Here is a 26,994-nt window from a genome sequence, read left to right on the forward strand (position 1 = left end):
GGTCAATCTATCAGACTGTCCCAGGTCAGGTTCAATGTATGAGCTGTACTAAGAAAGAGAAGGAGAGGGAGCGAGGGGCTGGCAGTAGAGCCCTCATTCACTTTCAGCAGAGGGTGAGGTACCACGGTTTACATGAGCCTCCAAACTGAAGTGTTGAACTTTATTATTTTATAAATCATATTATCTTTACAATTCACTGTTCTGAGGCAGAGCATGAACATGGAAATCTTTTGTCGCACACACAAGTTTGCCATTTATCTCACAGGAAAGATCTTATAAAAGCTGAAAGTTGAATATAAAGATGAGTTACTCATTTTGCTTTTTTATCGAAAGACAAATGTCCTAAATTTGGTGACCTTTTCTGTGATGACAAGGAGCTGAATTCGTTCATTCGGCGTGTACTCACTGAAAAAATATTTACTCTGCAGCAGGTGCTGAGGCTACATCCAGGGTTGGTACTCACCTGGAAAACACCCGCATGGCTGGTGTCCTGGTCAGTGCCCAACTGGTGCCCTTATGTACCCACTGTTAAATATTTCCACTCTCACCCTTGGAGGCACCAGTGAACAAAGCAGACAGAAATCTCTGCCCTCATGCAGGGGGCACGGTATGAGTAAAATCAGTGAATTACATAGTAACTGAGAGGGTGATAAAGGCTGTGGGAACACACAGCATGGGCAGCCCAGGCAGTGCTGGGAGGTGTGGGTGCACATGTGTGGGGGGCTCTCACACAGGGAGACAGCGAAGAGGGGCCGAGGGAACATGCCACGTGGGCATCTGGGGAGCAGTTGAGGCAGGGGGCACGGAGGGCACAGGCCTCCCCTGTAGGCCTGGATGCTGAGGGAGGCAGGGCCCCTGGTGAGGGTGAGCTGGCAGTGACGTGGCTGACTCACACTTTAGTCGCTGGCCCTGGCTGACGCTCCGAGGAGACTGGGGAGGAGGCCACAGTCAGCAATGCACCCTTAGCCATTCCTTTAGGAAGAAAGATACTGCTCCCACAAAAGAAAAGGAGAGCTCTGACACTGAGTGAGAGAGTAACTGCTATTTGAAAGAAACATGCTGTAAAGAGAAAGCCTTCAATTGAGATGTTGGAAAATGTTGCCTTCAGCATGGGAATTTATTGTTGAAGATGGTTTCTGTTTTCAGAAAGCACTCATATCTCTATCATCAAAACACTCATAAACAGAATTTTATTTGTTTCTAACCTTCCAAATAAGAGCTGAGTACATTTTTAATCTGTTTGTCAAAAAAAAAATACATATATATATATATACGAATACAACAACTGATCTCACATCAAGGAAGATGGAAATTTCCTTCCAAATGTCAACAGGAACCTTCATAGAACTGGTGGCTAAGAATGTAAACTGAGCATGAACCTGTAATTTAGGAGGTCAAGACAACAATCTGCTCCAGCTGGTCTATGTCCTCTTTGTAAAGTTTTGTTTCCGGCTATGAAACCAAGTTATCAAAATACACTGAGCTTAGATGGACCCCTTGGAATCACTGAATCACAGAACTATTAAACTAAGATTATAAAAATAAAGCAGCACATTTTAATTCCACCGCACTCACTAAAGCACTACTGATATCTTAATAAAAGCAAAACAGTTTTACACTATTGAATATAAAATACTTCAGAGTATTATTTCCTCTTTCTTGCATCCTTTAAAAATTCTCAGTATTGACTATACTTTATAATGTCATAATGTACTAGTAAAGCAGAACTTGTATATACTTTAAAATAAATCAGTATATGCACTACTGAATGGCATGCTTAAGAGGTTTTTTGCTTTTTTTTTTTTTAAGGTCTTTGGGTGGGGTATGTAATAAGAAAAAGCCTGCAGGCTTCTGAGGTAGGTAGTGGGTTGGAGGCTGGTGTCCTCACCCACTAAAGTGAGGACTGCAACAGTCTGGCCTCTGTGCCCTCCTCTGGAATGGAATGGGGAGTGGCGACCATACAGCCTCAAGAGCATGCTGTTCACCAAGACCCTTGCGCCCTGAAAAAATGCCTTAGCACCTTGGAATGGGCCATGGACACCAATATAATAAATTATAATCAGCGTATGAATATCTTTTTGTAAAACAAACAAATTAACAAAGTTATGACATTTCCCGCCTATCAAGTTGTAGATGACACACACGTGAAGAGATAACTAATGAGAGGTACACAAAAACATGTGAATTATTTGAAGCAGCAGCTAGAAATAATCTTTTCCCTTCGAGCTCCCATGGCCCACTGATTCTCTCTCTTGTATCTTGTGTTGCAGTGACTCAACAAATACTCACTGGGCACTGACCACATGCCTCTCCCAGAGCATAGGCCGAATCCTACCCTATGTCACAGTTATAATCTTTCCTGGCCGTGAAGCCCCCCGAGGCCACTGACCTCTGCCTGCCCTCTACAGTGCTTGCCACAGCTATACCGATGTTGGCTGCAGGAAGAACACGGAAGCATGGCCACCCTGATTTACCACGGCACATGTGGCAGGGTCTGGGCCCTGAGATGTTCTCCTAGTGGGGGCTGGGAGAACAAGCGAGGGGCCAGGCCCTCCTCTATACTGCTGCATGCAGCAGCTCATCTGTTCATTCATTCTTCAGTCTCATATTTATATATACTTCATTCCATACATCCTCACAATAATCTGTCCTGGAGGGATTATTTTCCTCATTTTAGAGTAAGGAAACTGACAGAGGTAAAGCATTCAAAGCCAAAAAACTAAGTTATTATTTAATTTAAACTAACATCAAAACCCAAGGTCTCTCTGAGGTCAGCTATGACATGTTATCTGCTAAGCTGGGCATAACAATAAACAAGACACACTTTAAAATTTATCTGGCTCTTGTAGTAAAATTGCTGCCATGAAGGAAAGAGAATATCTCCAAACTCTTCTGTGCGAGAACTCTTCTCACTGAGAACCAAGACTTGACCATAAGGGTCCAGTGTTATGATGTCAGTTACATGGCCCAACATGAGGCGTAGAAAAAGGTTTTACATTGCTTTATGTTTCCCTAAATTAAAAAACAAACAAAACATGTTTACTATCCCACTGAGTTATTGTCAGGGGCATTCTAGTTAAACAACTGGTCTACATAACAAATCCACTGAGGAAACTGTCAGTTCAGCTCGTGCACACATAAGGGCATACCAGCTCTGACAGCACACAGCAGCTCTGGAACTCCAAAGCATGGCTGACCTGCTACCTTATTGAATCTTGATGACCTAAAAAAGTGATCACTGGGCAAATTAATCCAGAGAGAAGGAGTGTGGAATCAGAGTCTGGAAATTTATGTCAGAGAAAGCCAATATAAGTTAAAAGAAAAGCGCATCTCATCCCAATCTGAGCTGAAACCCACACTTAGGCTAAAATTCTACAAAAAATGGAGTGGTTTATGTGAAGTGCTTTCCTTAGTCAAACTTTCTGCAAAAATTATATGCATTTGACAAAATTATAGAGCATAAGTACAAAACCAATCTGTTTCTTTTTATTCAAATAATTTAGATGTCGTTTTCTGATGTAGTCTTCTGATGTGCATGTCATTATAAGCAAAGAATGTTTATCCTGTTAAAGAGGCATACATTCTATTTTTCTAAATCAATGAGTAAACGGTATTTCTGAGACATTCTAAAGAGGCTCTTCTTTTTATAGGGGAACAAGCCCTATAAAATTTTTCATATAATTTTTCATATAAAAATTATATGGAAATACTCCTTAAATTTAAAACTAACTTACATTTTTACTGATATTCTTATTAAAATTGGTTTCTTTGGAGTATAAATTCAATTTAACTGAGATCAATTCTTTTAATTTCAAAGGTGGGAAGAAAACACATATCACAGCTAAGCTGAACTCTCAGCAGGCAAATGTAATGTGATGACAGTTGCCATCTTCTGGGAGAAAGCTATGGCTCTTGGATGTTAAAGGCAGAGCATGATAGTAAGCAGCAGCAGCTCTCTCCATCAGCTCTACGCCTTCTTTAAATTCCACTGAGGATGGCAGTTTGGATGGAGACCCCAAAATCTATTCTGTCCATCTGTTTTATTATTCTTAGAACAACTGTCAAAAGTTGCCCAGGGATCAAGTTGCAAACATACTAATTTGCCTTTGAAAAGTAGGCCCTGGGGGAATTCTGGAACTCTGCTTATAAATTCAGAATCCCATCAGCCAGCAAGCCTGCCCTACCCTTTGTGGAGGTATGAGACTTTGCACTTCCAGGCATACATCTGCCTCAAAGCCGGGATGCACTGATATACTCACATCCCACTTCATAGGCAAATGAAGGGAGAACCAAAGGGACTTGGCATCTTAAGGGCTGGCTTGTTCCATGACAAGCAGACCCTGAGTTTTCAGGAGGCAGCCCCTTCATTGATGTTGGTGGATTAAGGACCAAAGCTTTGTGCTGGAGAGTTTAAACAAGTGGACGAGGCAGAGGGACAACATATTCTGTGCTCTTTTATATCCTAGGACCAAAGAGGAAGATTGAAGACTGAAATAAAGCATTAGAAAAAATAAGCTAAGGAAAGATAAAAATCACAAGCCACTAAACATTGCAGCATTTCATTTTTGTGATTCTGATGAAAAGAGTTACAAAAAGACCATTTGAACATACAGGATATCAGATGTAGGTTTTCTAAGGAATAATGAGAAATCACCCAAGAGTTGGCTATTTAAAATATTGTGGCATTTTGGGGACATGCTATCCTACTAGAAACGAAAGCAGCTGTGCACTTCTCATGTTGAATGTGTTAAAGCCATGTGCAAAACACAATGTAAACATTAAAGTGCATCTGGACTCCCTAGGGCTGGCACACGGGACACCTGATCATCACGGAGGAGAAAAGGGAGTGGGCACCAGCACGGAACCCTGCAGCATCCTTCCTTCCCCCACCCTGGCCCCAGTGGTCTCTATCTAAGGCTTTCAAAAAAGCACAGGGCCTCAGAAATGTATCTGATGCACAAAATTCAAAGTACTCCTTTTAGAGTTTGGTAAAATTCCTCAGTAGTAAAACAGAAAGGACACCCTTTCAAGGCTAACATAATGGCATTTGGGTCGTACTCACCCCCCAGATTACCAAAAAAGTATTCTGCTTTGATTAAAAAATTTACTTGAGTGTGTTGCAAATTACTCCAGCACAGAAACCTGCTGGGAGCTCACTGCATACACCAGGGCAGACTCTGCACAGAAGGGACCACCATTTGGACTTGCCTGCTTTGTCCTTCTTTGGCTTTGCAGCGTCTCTTATTCTAATAAGGCATGTATTATCCTTTTTAGAGATCTGAATAACAGAAAGTCTCACTTTCAAAATATTGCTTATAATCCCACAGTCCACTAAATGTTCTGTGGATGCTGTTTACGGCATTCAGTTCCTTTCAAAATGGGACTGATAATTAGTAAACTGAAATTTGATTAATGTTGGATTAAGAGGTTCTGATGTCTCACTGCAATGTGGTATTTCAGTTTGTGGGCACCAGAGGAGATTGTCTTTAGGAAACTTGTTCCCTTCCCTTTCCAGAATAGGAGGATGGGCTTAAAACCCTGATTTTTTTTTTTTTTTTAAAAGAATTCAGTTTGTAGTCAACAGTTTATAATGTAGGATTCAGGTTTTTTTTTTTTTTTTTTTTTTCTGTCTCACTGTTTTTTGTTTGTTTTCTCACTTTGAAGCTGGGGCCAATGAATTAACTATTTAAGAGAGAACAAAATAAACCTGAAATAAAAGTCTTCTTCCAAAAATGCCAAGGGTGGGCCTTCCTGGTTGAGTTACTGATTTGGCATGGATAAACGGTTCAGACAGCTTTAGATCTCACCAGGCTTTGTACCCGCTTTTGATAATATTAAGAACTCCTCCGAAAACAAAGGACCTATCTGATATAAGTATTAAAGCCTATGAAAATGACTAGATAATATTTAAAGGGAAAATTAATAAATTTAGACTACTTTGTGCTTTTTTAAATTATGATTTTATTAGGATTCATTAGGATTATAAAAAGTCCTGTAATGGCCAGACTTTTTTCTATGCTTCATGGCCAGAAGATTCCATGTCTCTTCCTTGCCTGTGTTTTAAAATTTATAATCTTGTTTGCCTACTGCTGAAAAGTGTGGAAGAATCAGGAATAATGGCTCCCTTTGAAGCTCTGTCATTCCCAAAGTAACCATCTGAACGCTAAAGAAATATTGTCATTTATGGAATGACCTTTTGCTCTTTGAATACTCAGACATTAATAAATGTTAAATGCTTAGCAATCCTAGCAGCACTATGAAAAAGGTAAGTCGGGTCAGCAAATACCCTCTTGCACGCTTTTGATATGATGACCATTTCCACTTTTCTAACAGCTTTCTAATAGCAAAAATGTATTTGGGAACAACAGTGGAATTTGTGTCATCATTACCAAATGATTACGGTGCAAACCCGAGATTCTTCTGGGGCCCAGCAAGCTTCTGGTCCCTATGGAAACGAAACCTCAGATATTGTCCTCCACTCAGCTGGAGGACGAAGCGCCAGGAGGCTTTTGTGCTTGGTGAGATTTCTTCCACAACCTTCCTGCAACAGACCCTAGTGCTTCCTCCAGACTCTTTTCTAATTGAGATGCAAATTAATCTCTCTGGCTGATTACACTTCCCTTAAAGCTACTGACAAATGCAGCTGTAACCAGAGTTTGCGGACTTTCCAACAAGTGACTTCAGCTGTCAGTATTTGCATGCTCAGCCAAGGCCCACCCGCTCCAAGTCTCAGAGCCATGGAGAGCTTCCTTTAGGCATTACAAGCCCGTTTTATTTATGTGTATACAATTTACATACAATTAAGAGTTAAAAAAAAAAACCCCACAACTAGGTCCCTAGGATTTATAAATGGACTCTGACAATGAAATTAGGCCTTTTCAGACACTTCTTTCTGACCCAGGTCTAGAGAGTCACTCCTTTCTCAGGAGGCCAAGGCTTTGATGGTACATTACATTTCCCTCCCACTTCCTTCTCGTCTGCAAGGTTTCTGACTTTAACAATGTTTGAATTCAATCTCTCTTTCAAAAACCAACTAAATAAACTAATGGCTCTAAGAAAATGGGATCACTTCCTTTATAGCGATCTCAATAAGATTCTGTTAATTTCAAATCAAATATGAAGTTACCATTCTAATTGCCAAGATTCCCATATAAATGTCCTTCAATAACTTAGGGGTGATAATGTTAGAATGATTATTTAGAGCACAATAAAAATATGCACAGAACAGCCACTAAGAAGAAAAAAACACAAAACCCAATTTTTCGGTAAAAATTATTTGCTTCCTCTTGAATCCTATTTTTGAGTTCCTACTATGTGTCAGGTGCTATTTTAAGTGTTCAGGATCCAGCTGTAAACTAAACATTCAAAAATGGAAAAGAGGGAGTTAATGTATATTTATATACATATATATGCATACATATTCTATTCCTAAGGCTATATTTCACCTTGGGCAATTAAGGCTTTCAATTTTGAAAAAGTATCATTTTATAAAATATGATTTACTTTTGGCTTCTGTTTTCCAAAATGTTTCTTACCAAATTACTCTCCAGCTTCTTCCCTCACCCCGCAGGCCTTCACACACACACACACACACACACACACACACACACACACACACACACACACACACACACACACACACACACACACTCTCTCTCTCTCTCTCTCTCTCTCTCTCTCTCTCTCTCTCTCATAATATACTAGGGGACAGCAGCAGAATGGAAACAAGGCCCCCACTGGGAAAGCCAACACTGTGGCAGGAGTGCCACATCTGAGACAGAGGACAGAGGAGGTTCAGGCTGGCAAGGAGTGAGTCAGAGCAGAGACGACTATGGGAGGGTGAGGGATCCTTGGCACAGGAGGGTCTCAAGGGCAGTGTGAAGGGTGGGGTATAACAGAGTGGCTGAGAGGGGACTCTCAGGTTAGGGGTAATCCCAATGGGAAGCAGCATGCTCCCTGTGATGGCTGGCAGTGAGACGCAGTGACCCAATGAGGACGGACCTGAGAGAGGGAGGCAAGAGAGGAAGAACGAAGAATGAGGCAGTCCTTGATATTCCACTAGGTGGAGAATCAGCCTGGTTTCTCCGCAGGCTGTGAGGTTGAGAATAACTTCTGAAAGGATGGTCTTTTTTCTAACAGTGAGATGTCACTCTATACCAAAAATAGCAGAGTGTACCACCTTCTCTCAAGATTTCTCCTGCACCTTCACACTTCTCACGGGCCTCATTTCCATGCACCAAGAGTGGAGGGCAGCTCCTACCCCAGGGAACCAGCCTTTCACACAGAAGAGGACCTTCTGCAAGGCACTGAATGAACAGCATTCTACCAGCCTTTATTTTAATATCCACAATGGTAAAAAAGGAAATATTTCTGAGGCCTAACTCCACAGTTAGGTGGTTCCAGTTTTTACAACAGAGGTTTGAAACTCCAGTATTTGCAAGGGCCAGGCTGATAATATAGAACAATTGCAGGTAACGCTTGCTGGGCTTTCACCAAGGAATAGGCACTGTTTTACCTGCTTGGCCCATTAGCCCTCTCACCAACTCAGAGAGACCAAATGGTGGGTGCCATGGTGGTGGTGCCTGGCACCAGGCCTCAGCACTGGGGAGACACCAGGAGGGACTGTGGTGACCAGGACAGCACATATTCTGTGGAGAGACTGATTGCTGTCAGTAGAAGGAAGGCCCCGTAGGGTCAGATACTCTGATTCTTCAGGAGAAGTCAAAAGTCTAGATTTTTTTAAAATGCAAACTCTCCCAATTTTTCAGCATGGCTGACAAACTCAATTTTTAGTTTAGTTTTTTGGTAATGTGAGGAGGACAACTGCAGTTAAAACAAAGCCCATCTGTGGGCTGGATTTGGTGTGCTGGCAGCTGGTCTGCCCACTCTGGTTTTTGAATGTTTGACTTGACACTGAGATAAAGCTGCTTCCTGGTTGCCTCTATTCACTGGTCACAGTTCTGCAGACTGACATCCTCTTTTAATACCTCTCAGACTCCTGAAACAATTACTTCTTGGTTTTAATGGCTCCCCATTTGGTTACAATTTCTCTGGATAGGCTCTGGGTTGGTCGAGGTCCCTTTTAAAATGTGGCCCCAGGGCTGCACACCACCTTTGGATGCTCCCTGAGGCTGCAGGAGCACAGGCTGTAGTTCCTGTGACTGGACCACATGTTTCCTATGCAGAGGTCTCAAGAGAATGCTGGTGTGGCTGGCTGTTGCATCACTCTCATCTCTCATCTCCAATCTGTGGCCAATTGAAATCCTCAGACATTGTTCACAATGACTGCTATGAAACCACATCACACTCACCCTGTACTCAGGCAGCTGATTATCCAAAGCCCAGTACATAACGTTACATTTTGCCCTCTTAAACCTCATCTTGCCGGCTTGGGCCTGGAAGTCTCTCATCTGTTGAGATAATCCTAATGTGTGACTTTGCATCGTGTCAAATTAGTTAACCCTCTCAGCTTTCTGACAAATGGTGGCTTGATAAACATGTTTTAGACCTTTGTGAAAGTTACTGAAAAAACTGTTGACTGGAAGAGGGGTTAACAGCAAAGCTGTGGCATCGAAACCACACAAGACACAGAAAGCTTCTCGCTGACTGGTGCCCATGAATTAATGCATTTTAGATTTGGCCACAGTGAAATCACCCAACTCTCAGGGGCCCATATTTCTCTCTTATACCTGCCAGATGATAATATTTTATTTTATATATTACCAAAATCAAGATGTATATGCTTCCTCTAATCTCTGAAAATAGTAATCTTATAAAACACACAGTAAGTGTGTTCGGGATACTTTATTCTTTGTCAACATATTCATTTCTGAAGGCTCACAAGCTATTTAGTAACCTAGTCTAATAATTTTACAAAGGATCCATGCAACATTCCAAAATTCATCCTTTAATCCTTTTTGAAAACAAACAAAATACTTTCCTGTTTCCAATTTTGGGTACATCCTTTATTTTACATGATTTCTAAAAAAAAAATTCTTGTGGTTCTGAGATTATTTGTTCTACAGCCAGATACAGGTGGCCCTGAAGTCTGGAGCTTACCTGCAAGAGCCATTGATTGATTGATTGATCGATTGATTGATTGTATTCTTAGTGACTTGAGTTTTAATTCATCCACTCAGGCACTTCTCTGTCCCTTCCCATTTGAAGGAGATGTGATAGAGAAGACGGAAGTCATTCAGATACTGGCTAACAGTGCCCAACTGCTAATTTACAGAGTCAGGAGCTCCTCTTTGAATCCTGATATGAGTATTTTAACTATGAACGCATCAGAGAATGCAACCTTGTGCAGCTATATTGGTTGCTCCTCCATGCCTCCCCTTTTTCTTTCTCAGAGGAATAATTTTAAGTTTTTAATAAAAATCCCCTTATTAAAAATCTCTAATTCCTCATTCCCTTTTACAGTCTCAACCCACCCAGGGGAATATGCTATTTCTTCCTCTGAACTCTTCTTTTTGTAAGGTGGTTCCCAAGTGTCTAGGGTACAGGTCTACCAGCATTTTTTTCCCATTCTTCTTCTTCTTTTTTCCCTCCCATTCTTATACAAACTCTAGTGAAAGCTCATTGCTTTTTGCAATATCCAACATCAAAAATCCATTCCTTCAAATTCCTAAGAAATGGATCCAAAACAAAAATAGTAGTGCCTCTCGTTTGCATCATCTCTTCTGAGAGATGAGATTGTCTGCCAGCCAGGAATTTATCAAACACATGTCACCTTTGGTTGAATGTATGTCAGAGCTGATATCAAGTAGTAGAAATCCCCACTACAGCTATATTTTGCTTTGGGCCTGTTTAGAAATTTGGATTAGAAAAGCATGGCCATCCCTCCCATCTGGGGGTATAACTCCATTCTGGCTGCTGCTCTTAAATGCAGCCCCTCTCCCCATGCATTTTTCATTCACAGGCACATGCTGATCTCACTCAGGAGTGTTTTCTTTGTGGTGCTGCTATTATCTGATATGTTTTAACATCTTACGTTGCAGTAATTCAGTTCTAGGTCCTCTTATACCCAATCCTCCAGGTGAAGACTTGAGTCTGCTAGAACCAGTCATGAATAAAACCACCCAGTAGGATATCTCTTTCTTGGCCAGTCTGCTGAAACTAACCCTTCATTTCTCTATTTCTTGCTTTTCTGTGAAACCATTCTTTCCTATTCCCCTGTCTTTCTTTATCTCTACCCCTTCCTTTCAAGCCATTTCTTCAAATGGCCCAGAGAGTTCTGTCTGTGATTCTGTTCTCATACCACCAAGAGACTACTGTTCTATTCTTCTCATTCTCTCCACACCCCCGCAAATCTAGCAGGTCCCACACTGACTTAGTCCACCTCCTTTACCTAGATATCCAGTCTATCATCCATCCCCTGCCACTGCCTTCGATGAGACCACTGCTCTCTCTCAGAACCCCTTCCATGGCCCCTTAAATGCTTTCATCACCTCCATCCTGTGTGTGTGTGTGTGTGTGTGTGTGTGTGTGTGTGTATTCTACACTCTGCCATATGGAAGCATCTGTCATTCTCAAATGTGATGATATGATGTGCTCTTTCAAAGCCTGGTCCATGAACAAACATTGGCCTCTCATTTGGAGTATCTTCACATTTCTATTTCTAGTGGCAACGACCGTGCCTGGCACATGGCAGGGGCACTGTAAATGTTGACAAATGCTAACTGGTGCTGCCTGGCAAAATAGAACACATGGTACCATTTGACTTCTTTTCTGAAATGTATGGAGATGAATGGAAGAAATTAAAGATCTGTCCAGGAAAAAGAACCAAAGATCCCACTGAACAAGAAAGAAACAAGGTTGTTACAGCTTTAGGGAGAGGAGTCATTTTTGAAGATGTGAAAATTTGTAGCAGAATTCAGCAATGAGATTCCAAAGTCATGGGTCTAAGAGAGAGATACTCTGGTACTATCAAACACATATGTTAACTGAAAATGAAAGTACATCTCACTTGTGAAAGAATGAGATACAAAATTATTTTTTCTTAGGCAGCCCAGTTCTCTCCATCAAATGCTGATAGTTACAGCGAGTAGAGATGGTGAATGCCATTGAGACTATTGTTCTATTGAAGTGGATGTTTATTTTAAAAAGCCACCATCTGTTTGATTCAGGGTGAAGTCCTCCTAACGGGCACACTGCATATTGTGTGGCAACCTTTTCCCTGAAACAAGTTATTTGATGAGGAGAATGAAAACCTTGGCTCAAATGGTTGTGGAAACGTCTATCAGTTGACCATGGTTCGATTTTGGAATCTTTAGTTGGCTTGGGAATGGTAAACATAACATGTGGCAAGCTTCCCATTTACAACCCTCTAGGCACAGGAATAGGCTCTTTGATTGCCCATGAGGGACAGAAAAAGCAGATGGCAGGTGAGTTGGCCCTCATCACTCAGAAAAGCAGTGGCCACAAGATGAAGGCTCCACTTGACAAATTTGATTTAGCCTGCAGAGGACATCACAGGAGAACCCAGGAGGGACAAAGGGGCTGGGATGAACCGTTCCTGAGGGTACTTTCCAAAGATACCCCTACTGTGCTTACATTTTTTTTAATCATATAAGACAATGGTATTTTTCAGTTTTCTATGTGCCTTTGCTGCAGAGTTCCAACTGTTAACTCAGCCAAGGGCCCCCAAATAAGAACTCCTTTGATATTGATTCTAACTGCATTTACTTCTCAAAAAGACCCCCAAAGGGAAAATTTGCTCCAGCAATGCCCCCATCCTCAGCTTAATTAGAAATGTTTCATTTTCTTAAACATAGTGAACAAAATTAATATGTAACTGCCCACATTTCCACTTCTAGTTAAATATTATAAAAACTGAAGCCCAACTGACACGATTTTAAGGCAGTTAAGTATCAGTCATTAGCTGGGGAGAGGACAGAGAGATAAGAATAACTACTCCAAAGTAATTCCATTGGCTCGTTTCTTTAGTTGTCATCAGGTTCAATGTTTGGCTATGCATGTCCCCTCTCTAAAAGATTTATACAAGGTCTCAACTAAACATGTCCTTTGTTAAAAAACAGTCATTCTGATCCCTAGAAAGTGAATGACATTTGGATGAAATGAGCAGTTTGGCAATGTTTTCTACTTAACAAGTGTAATCTAAATATCAGAAACAAAATGGGGATACAGGGTTGCCTATATAAAACAGTCTGAGTTGACAAAGAAATGTCCCTTTCTTTGTCGGCATTCACCACTGTACCTACGATCCCAGGGAAACAGGTAATAGTAATTCCTTTTCAGAATTTTTTTTGTCTTGTAAATGAACTTTTCTTGTAGGGCTGTTCATACAAGCTGCTTTATTTAGTAACAGATCCTGGCTCATATGCCAATACAATTTTGCCAACGGATATGCTGCCAGGCTTTAAGAAGGGAATCAATGCTAATAAACACCCAGGAATAGAGATCCCCACCTTTTACTGGGGTATTTTGGGACAGGCTGCAGGCAGGGCTTCATGGGCGTGTAACCTGAACACCTGCATATGGGAAGTATGTTCCGTTTATGTTGAGTGTTCATGGGGGCTGACTCCCCTGAGGAGTCACAGTCTCCTGATTCAGAACTTGCTTAAAATGCAGAAAGAAAGCAGTAGTGTTCCAAGAAACATGAACACGAAGGAACCCTATAATATCTTTTCATAGTTGTGTTACTTCCCTGTATTAGCTGACCATTTATGGTGACAATAAAGGAAAGGAAAAAGCATAGCCTCTTTTCCTGTCAATCCTCTCTTGCTAATCAATAAACTGATAGTACAGAGTATTGGTAGAATATGTGCACATAGTGAAATACTCAGTCGGTTTTGTGTGGTGTTCCCACTCTTCTGGTAAGAACAAAATATATACGCGTGCATAAGCTATAAAATATGAATTGCATAATTTCGGTGATGCCATATATAAGCTAAATACTCATATTTGCATATTAAACTGGCATTGCACAATATAAAGAAAAACGGGATGTCTGCAAACATACCACTCCAAACGCACTTGATCTTGTCTGACCTCAGAAGCTAAGCAGGGTCAGGCCTGGCTAGTATTGGATGGGAGACGAGTGATAAGATAGTGCTAACAATTTAGGGGCTGGGCGCAGTGGCTCACACCTGTAATCCCAGCATTTTGGGAGGCTGAGGTGGGTGGATCACTTGAGGCCAGGAGTTTGAGACCAGCCTGGCCAACATGGCAAAACCCCATGTCTACCAAAAATACAAAAAATTAGCTGGGTGTGGTGGCATGCACCTGCAATCCCAGCTACTCGGGAGGCTGAGGCAGGAGAATCACTTGAAGCCAGGAGGTGGAGGTTGCAGTGAGCCGAGATCATGCCACTGCACTCCAGCCTGGGCAACAGAGCAAGACTCCATCTCAAAAATAAATAAATTAAAAAAAGATAATGCTAACAATTTAAATTTTTAACATTTCTTTACTTAGAATAACATTAAATAGCAAATAAAAAATACCATGACAAGTTGAGAGATTGCAGACAAATGGGAAAACCTTTATATTTTAGGACCTTTAAAGGCATTTTTTCCTATTTTTTGAAAAAGGAGCCCTATATTTTCATTTTGCACTGGGACCCTCAGGTTATATAGCCAGCCCTGGTTCTAGGTGTGCCCAAGGTACTGCTGATCTCCTCAGCCCTTGGGGAGATTACACATGCTGGGGGTGGTGGGCCCTACACTCCCTCCACACTTATTGCACCTGACATCAGGCAGCTGTGGGAGTTTACTCTGGATGCTGTGCTAAGATGAGAACTTACAAGGTGGGCATGAGCAGAAAGAGTTAGGGAAGCTTCACTTCCTCGGGCATCAACCAGAACACCATCTCTGCTGGAATCTAGCTCTTGGGTCCATCACAAGCACCTGATAGACTTGAAAATGCATACAATTCTGGAAAAACGCAAGTTTATCACTCATGAACAATCTGAGTCCTTGTACCCTCTGCCTGGAATGCCATCCCTGCTCTCTGAGGACCGCTTCTCTGTCATCCCTCCAATTTCAGCCCAAATGCTTTCTCCTCGGAGAGGCCTTTCTGTGTCCTGACCCTTCTTTACTCAAACTCTCTATTTATTAAAAGTTTCTTTACAGAACTTCTCTCAATTCATGTATGTTTTTATCAATGTGCGGGTTTTCTCTGTGAAGCATGTAGGCACAAACCTGGTCTACCTTTCTCTCTGCTGTAGCCTCAGCTCTTAGCACTGGACTTGGCAATAGTGAGTCCATAGTAGTTGTGTGCAAAATGAATAAATGTAACAAGACACCTATAATTAGAATTTGTTAAGTTATTCAGTGGTTTTCAAAATTCAAATCTAAGACTTATCTCAATGAAGCAGCAAATTTCAGACATAAGGTATGACATAATCAATGGAGTTCAGACTTTTGCCAAACCATATGCGGACTTGGATTTAACAAAACATAAAGGAAATAATTATTAATAGCTTAGGTAGATTTTTTTTTTTTTTTGAGACAGAGTCTCTCTCTGTCACCCCCCCAAGCTGGAGTGCAGTGGTGCAATTTTGGCTCACTGCAGCCTCCACCTCCTGAGTTCAAATGATTCTCCCACTTCAACCTCCCGAGTAGCTGGGACTACAGGCGTGTGCCACCACGCCTGGCTAATGTTTTTGTATTTTTACTTGAGACAGGATTTTGCTGTGTTAGCTAGGCTGGTCTTGAACTCCTGACCTCAAGTGATCTGCCCACCTTGGCCTGCCAAAGTGCTGAGATTACAGGCATGAGCCACCGCACTTGGCCTACAGTTCTTAAAATTAATAATTTTTAAAGAATAAAAATCCAAAAACCCCTCCCCCTTTTCTTATTGTTTTCCATTTTATTTGTTTTCTCTTATTATATTCCTTATTTCTGTCCTGAATATTAGCCCTTCTGCAGACAGAAATTAAAAGAATAGAGTAGTTAAATGATTGCAAAGTTTTCACCACTAACTCCATCTCTATAAAAAATTAGGTATACCAGTTGATTTCTTGTTTTAAACAATTTATTTGAATAACACCAATTAAATTTTCTCCAGGTACAAGACAAAAAAAAGTTAAAAATATTGATAATGATCAACATAATAGTTTTTTAAATATTTTTCCTAATTTCTGTACTATATTGTTGTTTGAGATGTCAAATTAGCTATTTTGTGAGTTAGAATACATTTACTAACACACAATAGCATCAGTAGCCCTAGCTGGTATCCACATTAGTCCTGATGTGTCACTGCTTGAAAAGTTTTCAAAGTGATGCTGAATAGTATCCTTTAAACTTTTAAAAATACCATTTTCCCTAAACCTGATTATTCCAATTGTATCACACTAATTCTTATTTGAGAAAGCAGTATTAAACAAAATAACAAAGCAAGTATTTTATAATGAGAAGTTCAGTAAGTAGAGAAGGTGACATGACAAAAGTCACAATGGAATTAATATAAAATGGAATTTTCTCATTTGTAAAATAATATACATATATTTTTTTTGCTGCCTTGGTCCAACATACTTGACTGATGAGTGCCCAGCTCGTCCTAGTTGACATGCAAACTGACAAACTAATTGCTGAATAGTTCTTCCTCATTTCTGCCAAGAAGCTCTTTTTAACGGTATGTGAAATAAAAACTCCATGCTGAAGGCCAAATTGACACCAGCCATAAGATTACATCTAGAGTGTTGTGGAAATCACTGCAAAGAATGCCATCTCCAAACTCACCACCAGCCTGGACAAAGCACAAGAGAGTACACTGAAGGGAATAATCCTGCCCTGGCCCCCGGGGGAGGGACCAGATGGGACCTAATAGCTCTTTTCTGCTACTCATTTCTATGATAATTTTAAGTTGCCACATGGCATATGTATTTTTTTTTAATCTAAAGGCAGAATAGCAGTCAATGAAGTGACCAGGATTTTAATGAAAGGTATTTTTTCATGAACCATATCTATTCACATGGGATAGTTTTCATCTACCCCAACTCTCACTTGCCATAGCAACACATCACTTACGATCAGGTTGGGAGAAGTATATATAGAGGTCAAACACAATATGTTTCAAATTATTACCAATACCAATTAGAAACAAAGAGATTCTAAGTTTTATTAGGAGGTCAATTTTTTTTCGCATCAATTTTATGAGGTCACCCATCTTAATCTCTTTTTCTTATAACTTGAGATCATGCTTGAATTTAAGGATAACAGCAGGCCAATTAATGTTTGAGGAAAAAACTTTAGGAGTGAAATTTCTTCTGTTTTTGGAAACAAAATTAGAAACTAGAGAAGAAAATGTCAATGATTTGGGAAAATTACAAAAGAATTTCTAGCTATTCCTATTGATAAGTCCAAATGCAACTTAATTCAGGACATCTTTCCCTCTCCTCTCAACCAGATGCAATTTCTATCTCCTCTGATCTTCCAGAAACCTACTTGCACTTCTCAGGCAGTACCTGCCACATTCTTTGATTTATTAGGGCCATTTCATTTGCTTTGGTTTCTGGTAGGCACTCTGAATGAGCAATACGTTTTGCTCAGCATCTCAACTTATACATAATTGGCTGCCACAAATAAGAGGGATACAGGATGAGACTGAAAGTGGGGCAAAATAGATAAGGAGATATGAGCATCTCATAATGGTCACAGCTTCTCAGACACAAACGAATGTGAGTAAATTATGCAAGTAAACTCTAAGTTTAATGCAGCATAAAATTATTATATTTAATATAAATTAACAAGTGCTATGAAAAACCACTATGTTAGTTTTAACAGAGGTTGAAAAAAATTCTCTTCCCTCTTCAATTCAGTTTTGAATACTTACCTCTTATGAAAAACTGCCAGGAATCTTGATTCTGGGATGGTTAGTAAGTTACATATTTAAAGCAAAAAGATACAAGCTCTGGTAGAGTGGGATGAGGCACTTCACAGCCCTGCTGGCGTTGATGCACGTGGCACATACAAGGCTTGGCAGCAGCTTCCCACTCACTATGGCTCCATCAAACAGAGGCCCAAAAAATGGAACCTGTTGATTTGAAATGGAAAAACAAATTTTAAAAACTGATAAAAGTCAAATCAAAGATATGAGAGTAGCTGACTGATGTCAGATCTGCAATGAGCATGTAAGCTGTCACCCACAGAGCAGACGCTGACCTTAACAGGACACAGGTCCAGGGCTTTCAAACTGAGTGAAGCAGGACTGCTCCACAATGCTCCTCTATTAGGGTTCTCCAGCAAAACTTTCAATGACAAAATTTTACCAGGTTCTTCGTTTTTTCTCTTCTGTTGTCATTTACTGAAATGGTGTTGCTCTTACGTGCCTACATCATGTGAATTATGCATGATACACAGACGTGCTTCACTGCACAGTATCCTTGCATCTCTCTGAAACCAGTTGTGGAACTGGTAATGTTCCTGCCATGGGTCCTGATGTATATTTACTCTTAAAGGAGATGATGATGATCCCTGTCAACAACTACAAAGTCCTACACAGTCCTCATTCTTCGTGACCTTTTCCCCCTCTGCTTCCAAGATACTGCATTACCTTCATTTCCTTCTACTTTTTTTTGAGACAGGGTGTCCTTCTCTCACCCAAACTGGAGTGCAGTGGCACAATCATAGCTCATTGCAGCCTGGAACTCCTGGGCTCAAGCATCCTCCCACCTCAGTCTCCTGAGTAGCTGGGATTACAGTTGCACCACGACACCCAGCTTCTGTTTTTAATAGAGACGGGCTTTTCTTAGCTGAACCCATTTCTGTTATGTGGAAAACTCACAAGTTTCTGTACTTGCCTTTTTTTGGATTTATTTCTTCTCTCTCCTTTTTCCCCCTTTAGAATTTCTTTAATTTTATTCAGTAACATGCAGATTGTAAGCTCCATGAGATCACAATTCTTACATGAGCTCCATGAGATCATGTAACTCTTATATTCATTCACTTATTACTCACCTATTCATGTATTCAGAAAATATTTATTATGTGTTGGACACTGTTCTACTCACTGCAGAAACAACAGTGAATAGTACAAAAATCCCTGAATTTATTGAGCTTGGAATTTATTGGAGATTTCAGAGAATAAACAGCACAAACCACAAGCTATGAGAACATCTAATGGAAGAACATTCCAGGCAGAGTAACAGCTCAGGCCTTGTGGTGGGAGTAAAATTAGCATGTTTAAGCAACAGCAAGGAAGTCACCATGGCTGGGGCCAAGCGAGTAAAAGGAAGAATTAAGAGCTAAAGTCAAGCAGGTCACAAGGGGGCTTTATAGGAAGTTTTAAGCATTCTGGATTTCTACTCTGAGTAAGATCAAATCCTCCTGAGGGTTTAGGGAAGCAGGGGATATGATCTAATCTACATTTTAAAGGTATTGTTTTGGCATCTGTGTTGAGAAAACTGCAAAGGGGAATTATGGAGACTAGCTAGTGACTACTGAATAACCTAGGCAAGAGATGGTAATGGTTTGGATCAGAATGGCAGCAGAAGTGGAGAAAGGTGACAGATATATTTTGAAGGTAGAGTTGTCAGGATTTGCTGAGGATGGTTAATGAGGTGGGAGAGACAGAGAGGTGTCAAGGACGATGCCACAGTTTCTGGCCTGGCCATTGGAAGGCTGGAGCTATGTTTTCCTGAAATGGAGAAGACTAAGAGGGAGGGTCAGTAGCTCAACTTCAGACATGCTAAGTTAGAGATGCCTATTGGGTATCCAGTGATGATGTATTGGGCAGAAGTAGCTATACCACGCTAGAGTCAGGGGAAAGGCCTAGGTTGGAGCTGTTCACTTAGAGATGATGTTTCTAGCCATGAGATCAGATAACATCAACAAAAGATCAAGAAAAGAGACTCAAGGACTATATCCTCTGGCCTTCCAATGTTTAGAGCTTAGAGACATGAGAAACAATTAGAAAAGAAGGAGTGGCTGGAGATGGACAAGGAAAACCCCTTCTGAGTAGCACTGTACCTGACACACAATTGGAAGGCAAATACCTGCTAAATGAGTTACATTCATTAATATTTTAAATAATTTAAATTAATGAATGTGGGTCTCCATCCTAGGTCTTTAAACTTTTCTCAAAAACTATTTATTTGTAAAGCCCCTTTTCTGTGGTTGGCATTGGTGAAGGGGCTTGGGATACAATAATGAATAAGAGACTGTCTCTGCCCATAAAGAGCTGACATGGTAAGAAAACTATGGACTAATATCTCTCAGCAATGATGCAAAAATCCTTTATAAATTTTTTGTAAATTAAATCCAGCAAGATAAAAAAGGACAATATATCTTATCAAGCAGAATTTTCCATTGGAACTCAAGGTTCATTTAACATTCATAAATCCATCAGTGCAATTTATTTTTGCAATGTGCAAAAATCCACATTGACAAAATACAGAATAAAAACAACATGACTTTAACAGACACAGAACAAGCAATAAATAAAATTTAACTCTCACTCATAATTAGAAAAACAAAACAGAACAAAAACTCTCAGCAAACCATGAATAGAAGGGAAATGCCTCAATTTAATGAGAGCTTAAAGGGGGAAAAAGGTGTCATAATTAATGATGAACGATTAAGTGTTTTCTAAAAGGGATCTGAAAAGGCAATGATGTCTATGTTCACCTCTTCTAGTCAACATTTTTGAAGATCCTAGTCACTACAATAAAGAAAATTAAGAGAAAGAAAGAAGAAGGGTAGGGGAGAAGAGGGGAACATAAAGGTTAGAAAGAAGTAAAACTGTTTTTATTCACAGATAACATGATTATATATATGAAAAGTTCAAAGAAATTTAACTAGAATTAGTGAGTGAATTTTGATAAGTCTCAGAAAACAATATACTCCTCAAATCAGTTATATTTCTGAATGTTAACAACCAACAATTGGGAAAAGACATGTAAAAATGTTGTTTATAACTGCATCAAAACTGTGCAAGACATCTATATTGAAAACTACCAAACAGTGATGAGATAAATTAAAGACAAGCTAAATGAATGGAAAGATGTACAATGTTCATGGACTGGAAGTTTCAATATTGTTAAGATGTCAATTCTGCTAAAATTAAGCTACAGATTCAACAAAACCCAATCAAAATTCTGGCAAGCTTTTAAAAAATATACATGTACCAAATACTTCTAAGTTCATATGGAAATGAAAAGACATAAATTAGTCAAAGATGATAATAAAAAGACTTATATTACCTAATTTCATGGCATACTATAAAAATATAATAATTAAGAAATCATTATAGTGGTACCAGGATAAACAAATATTTCAATAAAACAAAATACAGAGTCCAAGAATAGAGCCATACCTACATGGTAATTGATTTGCAATAAAGGCAGCATATCAGTTTGGTGGAAGAAAAAAGTCTGTTTCAATAAAGACACTGGAACAACTGGAGAGCCATATGGAAAAGTGAACGTTGACCTTCATCTCATATCACGCGCAAAAATTGAGAGGGTTATAGACTGAAATATTAAAGCTAAAACCATAAAGCCTCCAGAAAAAAATATGACAAAATCACCATGACCTTAGGATAGGCAAGGATTTTTTAGGGTACAAAAGGCATAAATCATTAAAGAAAGAAAATACATTGGACTATATAGAAATTTCTAAAACTGCCCGTCACAAAAATGAAAAGGCAAGTTATACATATTCACCAAACAGAACATAGCCACAAGGTCCATCCAGAGGAGAACAAATTAAAAGTTTGTGTTATATTCACCCAACAGAATATTCCACAGTAATGAAAATGAACAAACCACAACTACATGTAACATCATGAAAATAATCCAAATATAATGATGAGTGAAAGAAACAGACACTAAAAAGTTCATACTACATAATTTCATTCCTAGAAAGTTCAAAACCAAGTAAAACAAATCAATAGGCCCAAAAGTCAGAATAGTGGCCACTTCTTCATTGTATTAGTGATTGAGATGGGGCACGACCAAGAATTTTGGGGGCTGGCAATATCCTCTATTTTGATCTGGGGTGGTATTACACAAGTGTGTTCACTTTGAAAACATCCATCATGCTGTATACTTACAATTTGTGCCCTTTTCAATATTAAATATATTTCCAAGGAAACGTTTTCCAGAAAACAGCAAGAATACAGAGGATTTGAACAAGACAACTAACAAACTCATCATAATGGAAACATATAAAATACTCTACCCAACAACTGCAGAAAACACATTCATTTCAAGCATGTACAGAATACTTTTTAAAAAGTGACCATATCCTCAGCCAAGGATCCATGAATACAGCCTGCCGGGCCTAATTCCAACCTGGCACCTACTTGTGTATGGCCTGCAAGCTAAGAATGCTTTTTACTTTGTAAACAGTTGGAAAGAAATTAAAAGTATTTTGTGATGTGAAAATTATGAGATTTAAATTTCAGTTAATAACTAAATTTTAATGGAACACAGCCACAGTTACCCACTTACACATTTTCTTTTTTTCTTTTTTTGGAGACAGAGTCTCACTCTGTTGCCTAGGCTAGAGTGCAGTGGCTCAATCTTGGCTCACAGCAACCTCCGCCTCCCAGGTTCAAGCAATTCTAGTGCCTCAGCCTCCCAAGTAGCTCAGATTATAGGCCTGTGCCACCAAGCCCAGCTAATTTTTTTGTACTTTTAGTAGAGACGGGGTTTCACCATGTTGGCCTGGCTGGTCTCGACTTCCTGGCCTCAAGTGATCCATGCACCTCAGCCTCCCAAAGTGCTGGGATAATAGGCATGAGCCACCATGCCCAGCCCACTTATACATTTTCTATGGCTACTTTTGCACAATAACGACAGAGTTATTTAGTTGTGACAGACCCAAGGCCTAAAATATTTACTATCTGGCCCTTTACAAAAAATGTTTGCTGGCCTCTGTTCTAGGTCATAAAGCAAATCTCAATAAATTTCAAGGGGTGGAAATTTTACAATCCATATTCTGTGCCCAAAAAGCTATTGACAACAAACAACAACAAAAAGATAATTGGCACAAACCTCTATGTTTAGAAATTAAGAAATATACTTCTAAATAACTCATGGGTCAACAAAATATTGAAATGGAAATTTAGCAATATGTTAAGCTAACTGATAAAGTAAGACTAATAGATATTATAACTTATACCTTATAGCAGTACTTACAGGGACCGTGTAGAATCAAATGCTCATATTAGAAAGAAATAAAGACTGCAACATAATGAGATAGGCATCCATCTCAAGAAGTACTGAAAAACCAAAAGAATCAAACAAATTCAGAGAAAGTAGAGGGAAAGAACTAATAAAGATAAAAGTCATCATTAAAAAATAGAAAACAAACATACAATAAAAGGAAAACCAAGATCGACAGTTAATTCTTTAAGAAACCATAAAGAAAAAAAAAAAAAAAATCATGTCCTTTGCAGCAACATGGATGCAGCTGGAGGCCATTATCCTAAGCAAATTAACATAGGAACAGAAAACCAAATACCACATGTTCTCACTTATAAGTGGGAGCTAAACACTGAGTACTCATGGACATAAAGATAACAAAAATTGTATAAAAAGATGGCAACAACAGAAACTGGGAACTACTAGAAGGGGGAGGGAGGGGAGCAAGGGTCAAAAAATTAACTATTGGGTACTAAGCTCAGTACCTGGGTGACAGGACCATTCATACCCCAAACCTCAGCATCATGCAATATACCCAGGTAAGAAACCTGCACATGTACTCCTGGAATCTAAAATAAAAGTTGGAAAAAAAAAAAAAGTTGGTTCTTTGAAAAAAGTCTAATACAATTGACAGGTCTTTGGCAAGGTGAATCAAGAAAAAAAAAGCACAACTAAATAATACTAGAAATAAAAAGGAATCCAACCATAGACACTTAGAAAATATACGTAACTTTATGCCTATAAATTTGAAAGTTTAGATGAAATGGCCAAATGAGAAGAAAAATACAATTTAGAAAACACAGACACAAGATGATATATAAGAGCTATAATTCTATGAGCTTTAAAGTAGATGAATCATAGTAGAAAAAAACATTTTAACAAGGAAAAGCCAGCTCAGAAGCCTTCACTGGCAAATTCTATAAAATCTTTGAATAACCATACTCAAAATAACAAAATTCGAATAAAATCTTCAAAAGAACAAATAACTATTATTTTGGAGAAACTTCCATAGTATAGGAAAAGAGAAAACAAACTCATTTTATTAGGCTAGTACAATCTTAATACCAAAATGAGGGGCCAATCTCACTCATGAACATGCATACAAAAACCCTAACAAAATATCAGCAAGCCAATTCCATAATGTGCAAAAATAACAATATCATGACCAAGTCGGGTATATCCCAAGAATACAAATTTCAGTAAAAATCAGTCTGTATACAACCACATTAATAGACTGAATGAGAAAAGTCAGGTAATCACCTCAAAAAACATTTAAACAAGTGTTTTATAAAATTCAAAATCCAGTTAAGGAAAAAAATTCTTAGCAATCCTGGAATAGAAGCGAACTTCCCTAATCTGTTCTAGAATATCTACAGAATTCCAGAGCAACCACTAAATGGTGAAACATTGAGAACTTGATGTGGGAGACTGTGAAGGAGAAAAGAAATGTTCCCCTACATCACATCTACCAACATTTGCACTGGAGATCCTTGCCAATACAGTAATGCAAGACACAAAAAGAGGATTATGAATTAGAAAGGAAGAAAAACTGTCATTTTTTTTAGATGGTATAACTGTACTCACAGAATCTCCAACATAATCTATGGCAAATGGTCAGAATTAGTAAGAGTGTTTATCAAAGTCAATGGATACAGAATATATTCACCAAAAATCCAAATGCATTTCTCTCCACCAGCAGCAAATGGTTAGAAAAGGAAATATTATTTACGACAGCATAAAAATATAAAATAGATCTAACAAGGAAAGTATAAAGAAAGTTACAAAACTTTATTCAGAGATGTTAGTCTAAATAAATGAAATGATAGATGTGTTCCTAGACTAGAAGACTCAATATTGTTGTGACTTTCCTTCCTAGATTGACCTATGGATTTAATGCGTGGCATGTATGTGTCTTGACAAGCTGATTCTAAGACATTTATAGAAATGAAACTGGCTAAAAAAAGCCAAAGAAGAACTGGGTAGGGACTTGCCTTACCTCACAGCAAGATATATCCCAACCTGTGGTAAGAAATACAGTATGAGTAAGGCAAATGGGACCAGTGGAGTTACAGGAGGGCCTACCCACACAGCCTCCTGCCTGTTTGATGACTGCTGAAAATCATTCACCAAGCTAACTGGGATATATCACCCCATGAGTTGGGGATACTGACCCATAAGGTATGGTATGTCCTTTTTTCCTATCTCTATGATGATAGTCTCTGACTTTAGTTTTTAGTACTTCAGGAGTACTTTAGTACTTAAGTACTTCCTAGAAGAAGACACAGTGTTCTCAGTGGGAAGTGGAAACTGATGGTCAGTTATTTTAGGCTCCACAGACCACTGGACACTGAGGCAGTAAAGGAGGCTCCAGGATAGACAGGGTGAGTGGTCCTGCCAGGGAAAACAGTGCTGCTGCTGTGCAAAGCGGATGGGGAAGGGTTCTCACGGAACACTCACTCCTGATCCCATGCTCAATGGTAAATTTAATGGAAGACAACATGAAGTATTAGTCCTAATCAGAACCTTATCTCAGTATTTCATCCTGCTGAGCATGTATATGTCACAACCACCTAAAGTTTCTGAGTGACTCATAAGTGCCCTCTCCTAGCATGATGACCAAAGCTGGGGATTAATAAGATTTTCCATGACTGCTGACCAACTGGATTTCCTTACCACCTGCAGATGAGGAGTTGCTTGTGGAGCCCCTATCATGTGTTCCTTGACTAAAGAAGTACAGTGCTCAGGGGAGGCACACACCTAGAAGGTGTAGCCCATATTAAGTTCTCTTTCTCAGGTTTGGGTCCAGATGAAGACACTTCATATGCAGGGACTCTTCTTGGCAAGATATTGTGAAAGCAAAGAAAGCCTTTTGCAGCAAAGTGATGACACTGAAGTCCACGTGGCAACACTAGCCAGCATGCCAGCATAAGGATGTGCCCAGTTGTTGGAGCAAGGACAAAAAAGAATCCTTAGGACACAGAAAATGATCTGAAATACCCATTTGATTTGTGGAGATTAATCTTTCAAGGATGCAATGCAGACATCTTGATGGTCCAAAGCAGGGCAATGAACAACTGAACTCTGTTCCAATTCCTCACAGATAACCTCCAGCTTCCAGGATTGGAATATTGCCATGGATGGGTCTACCGAGAGGCGGGCCACGTTGAAAATGACAAATGAAGAATGTGTGTGGCTTAACTTACCCAGTTTGGTCAGTTATTCATTCTGCTAAAAAACTGCAAGTATTGTGTTCATAACAATGATATGGCTGTGATTTCTGTGTCCAAATTTTTGGCGCTGCTTTTATCATGCAAGAGGTGGGTGACTTAATACAAAGGTCTAGAATTCAAATTTCTCCTTGACTTCACACATATACCTATAATGTGAACACAGGATGTGCACACAGAATATAGAAAGCATCTGCATACAGGTGTGAAAACTGATACCTCTCTACTCTTAAAGAGATTCAGTCTACTGGGATTCAGGATGCTGGACTTGGTACCAGAATCAAGTACTCTTGGATAAATTCTTTATACTCATATCAACTACATATATATTTGGAGCACAACGGCAGTGTTTTCTGCCCTATGGGCCTCACAGAGTGACCAAAAGGTTCAAATGCCCTACCAATCCCGAAAGCGTGTTGCAAATAGTACTGTCCTAATGAGAGGCAAGGTAAAAAAAAACATACAATTTTGAAATATATGTAAAAACCTTAAGAGAAATGTAAGGTGTATTTCTGAGAAACGGAATTTTTATTTTCCTACATTCCTATCTCTGTATAATATAAATACACTCTCTAAAATACCAGAAGATAGCTTTTGGGAAAAATGAATACTCAGAAGACTCTAAAACTTTGTCTGAAAATTCTAAAGACTACAGTG

At 39.4% G+C, this 26,994-nt stretch overlaps 1 protein-coding gene across 5 annotated transcripts in view; it reads right to left on the bottom strand.

Moving 5' to 3' along the window:
- Positions 1–26,994, bottom strand: part of RALGAPA2 (Ral GTPase activating protein catalytic subunit alpha 2) — a 330,652-nt gene that overhangs the window by 65,987 nt on the left and 237,671 nt on the right. For 4 of the 5 annotated variants that reach the window (XM_063659353.1, XM_063659357.1, XM_063659359.1 and 1 more), the window contains one exon: positions 17,870–17,997. In XM_063659353.1, the coding sequence (XP_063515423.1) occupies positions 17,870–17,997 (128 nt within the window). Of the gene's footprint in view, positions 1–17,796; positions 17,998–26,994 lie in introns of all 5 variants that reach the window. The other variant, XM_063659356.1, reaches the window with a different exon arrangement.

Source organism: Pongo pygmaeus, chromosome 21, assembly GCF_028885625.2.
Source record: "Pongo pygmaeus isolate AG05252 chromosome 21, NHGRI_mPonPyg2-v2.0_pri, whole genome shotgun sequence".
Taxonomy (NCBI): domain Eukaryota; kingdom Metazoa; phylum Chordata; class Mammalia; order Primates; family Hominidae; genus Pongo; species Pongo pygmaeus.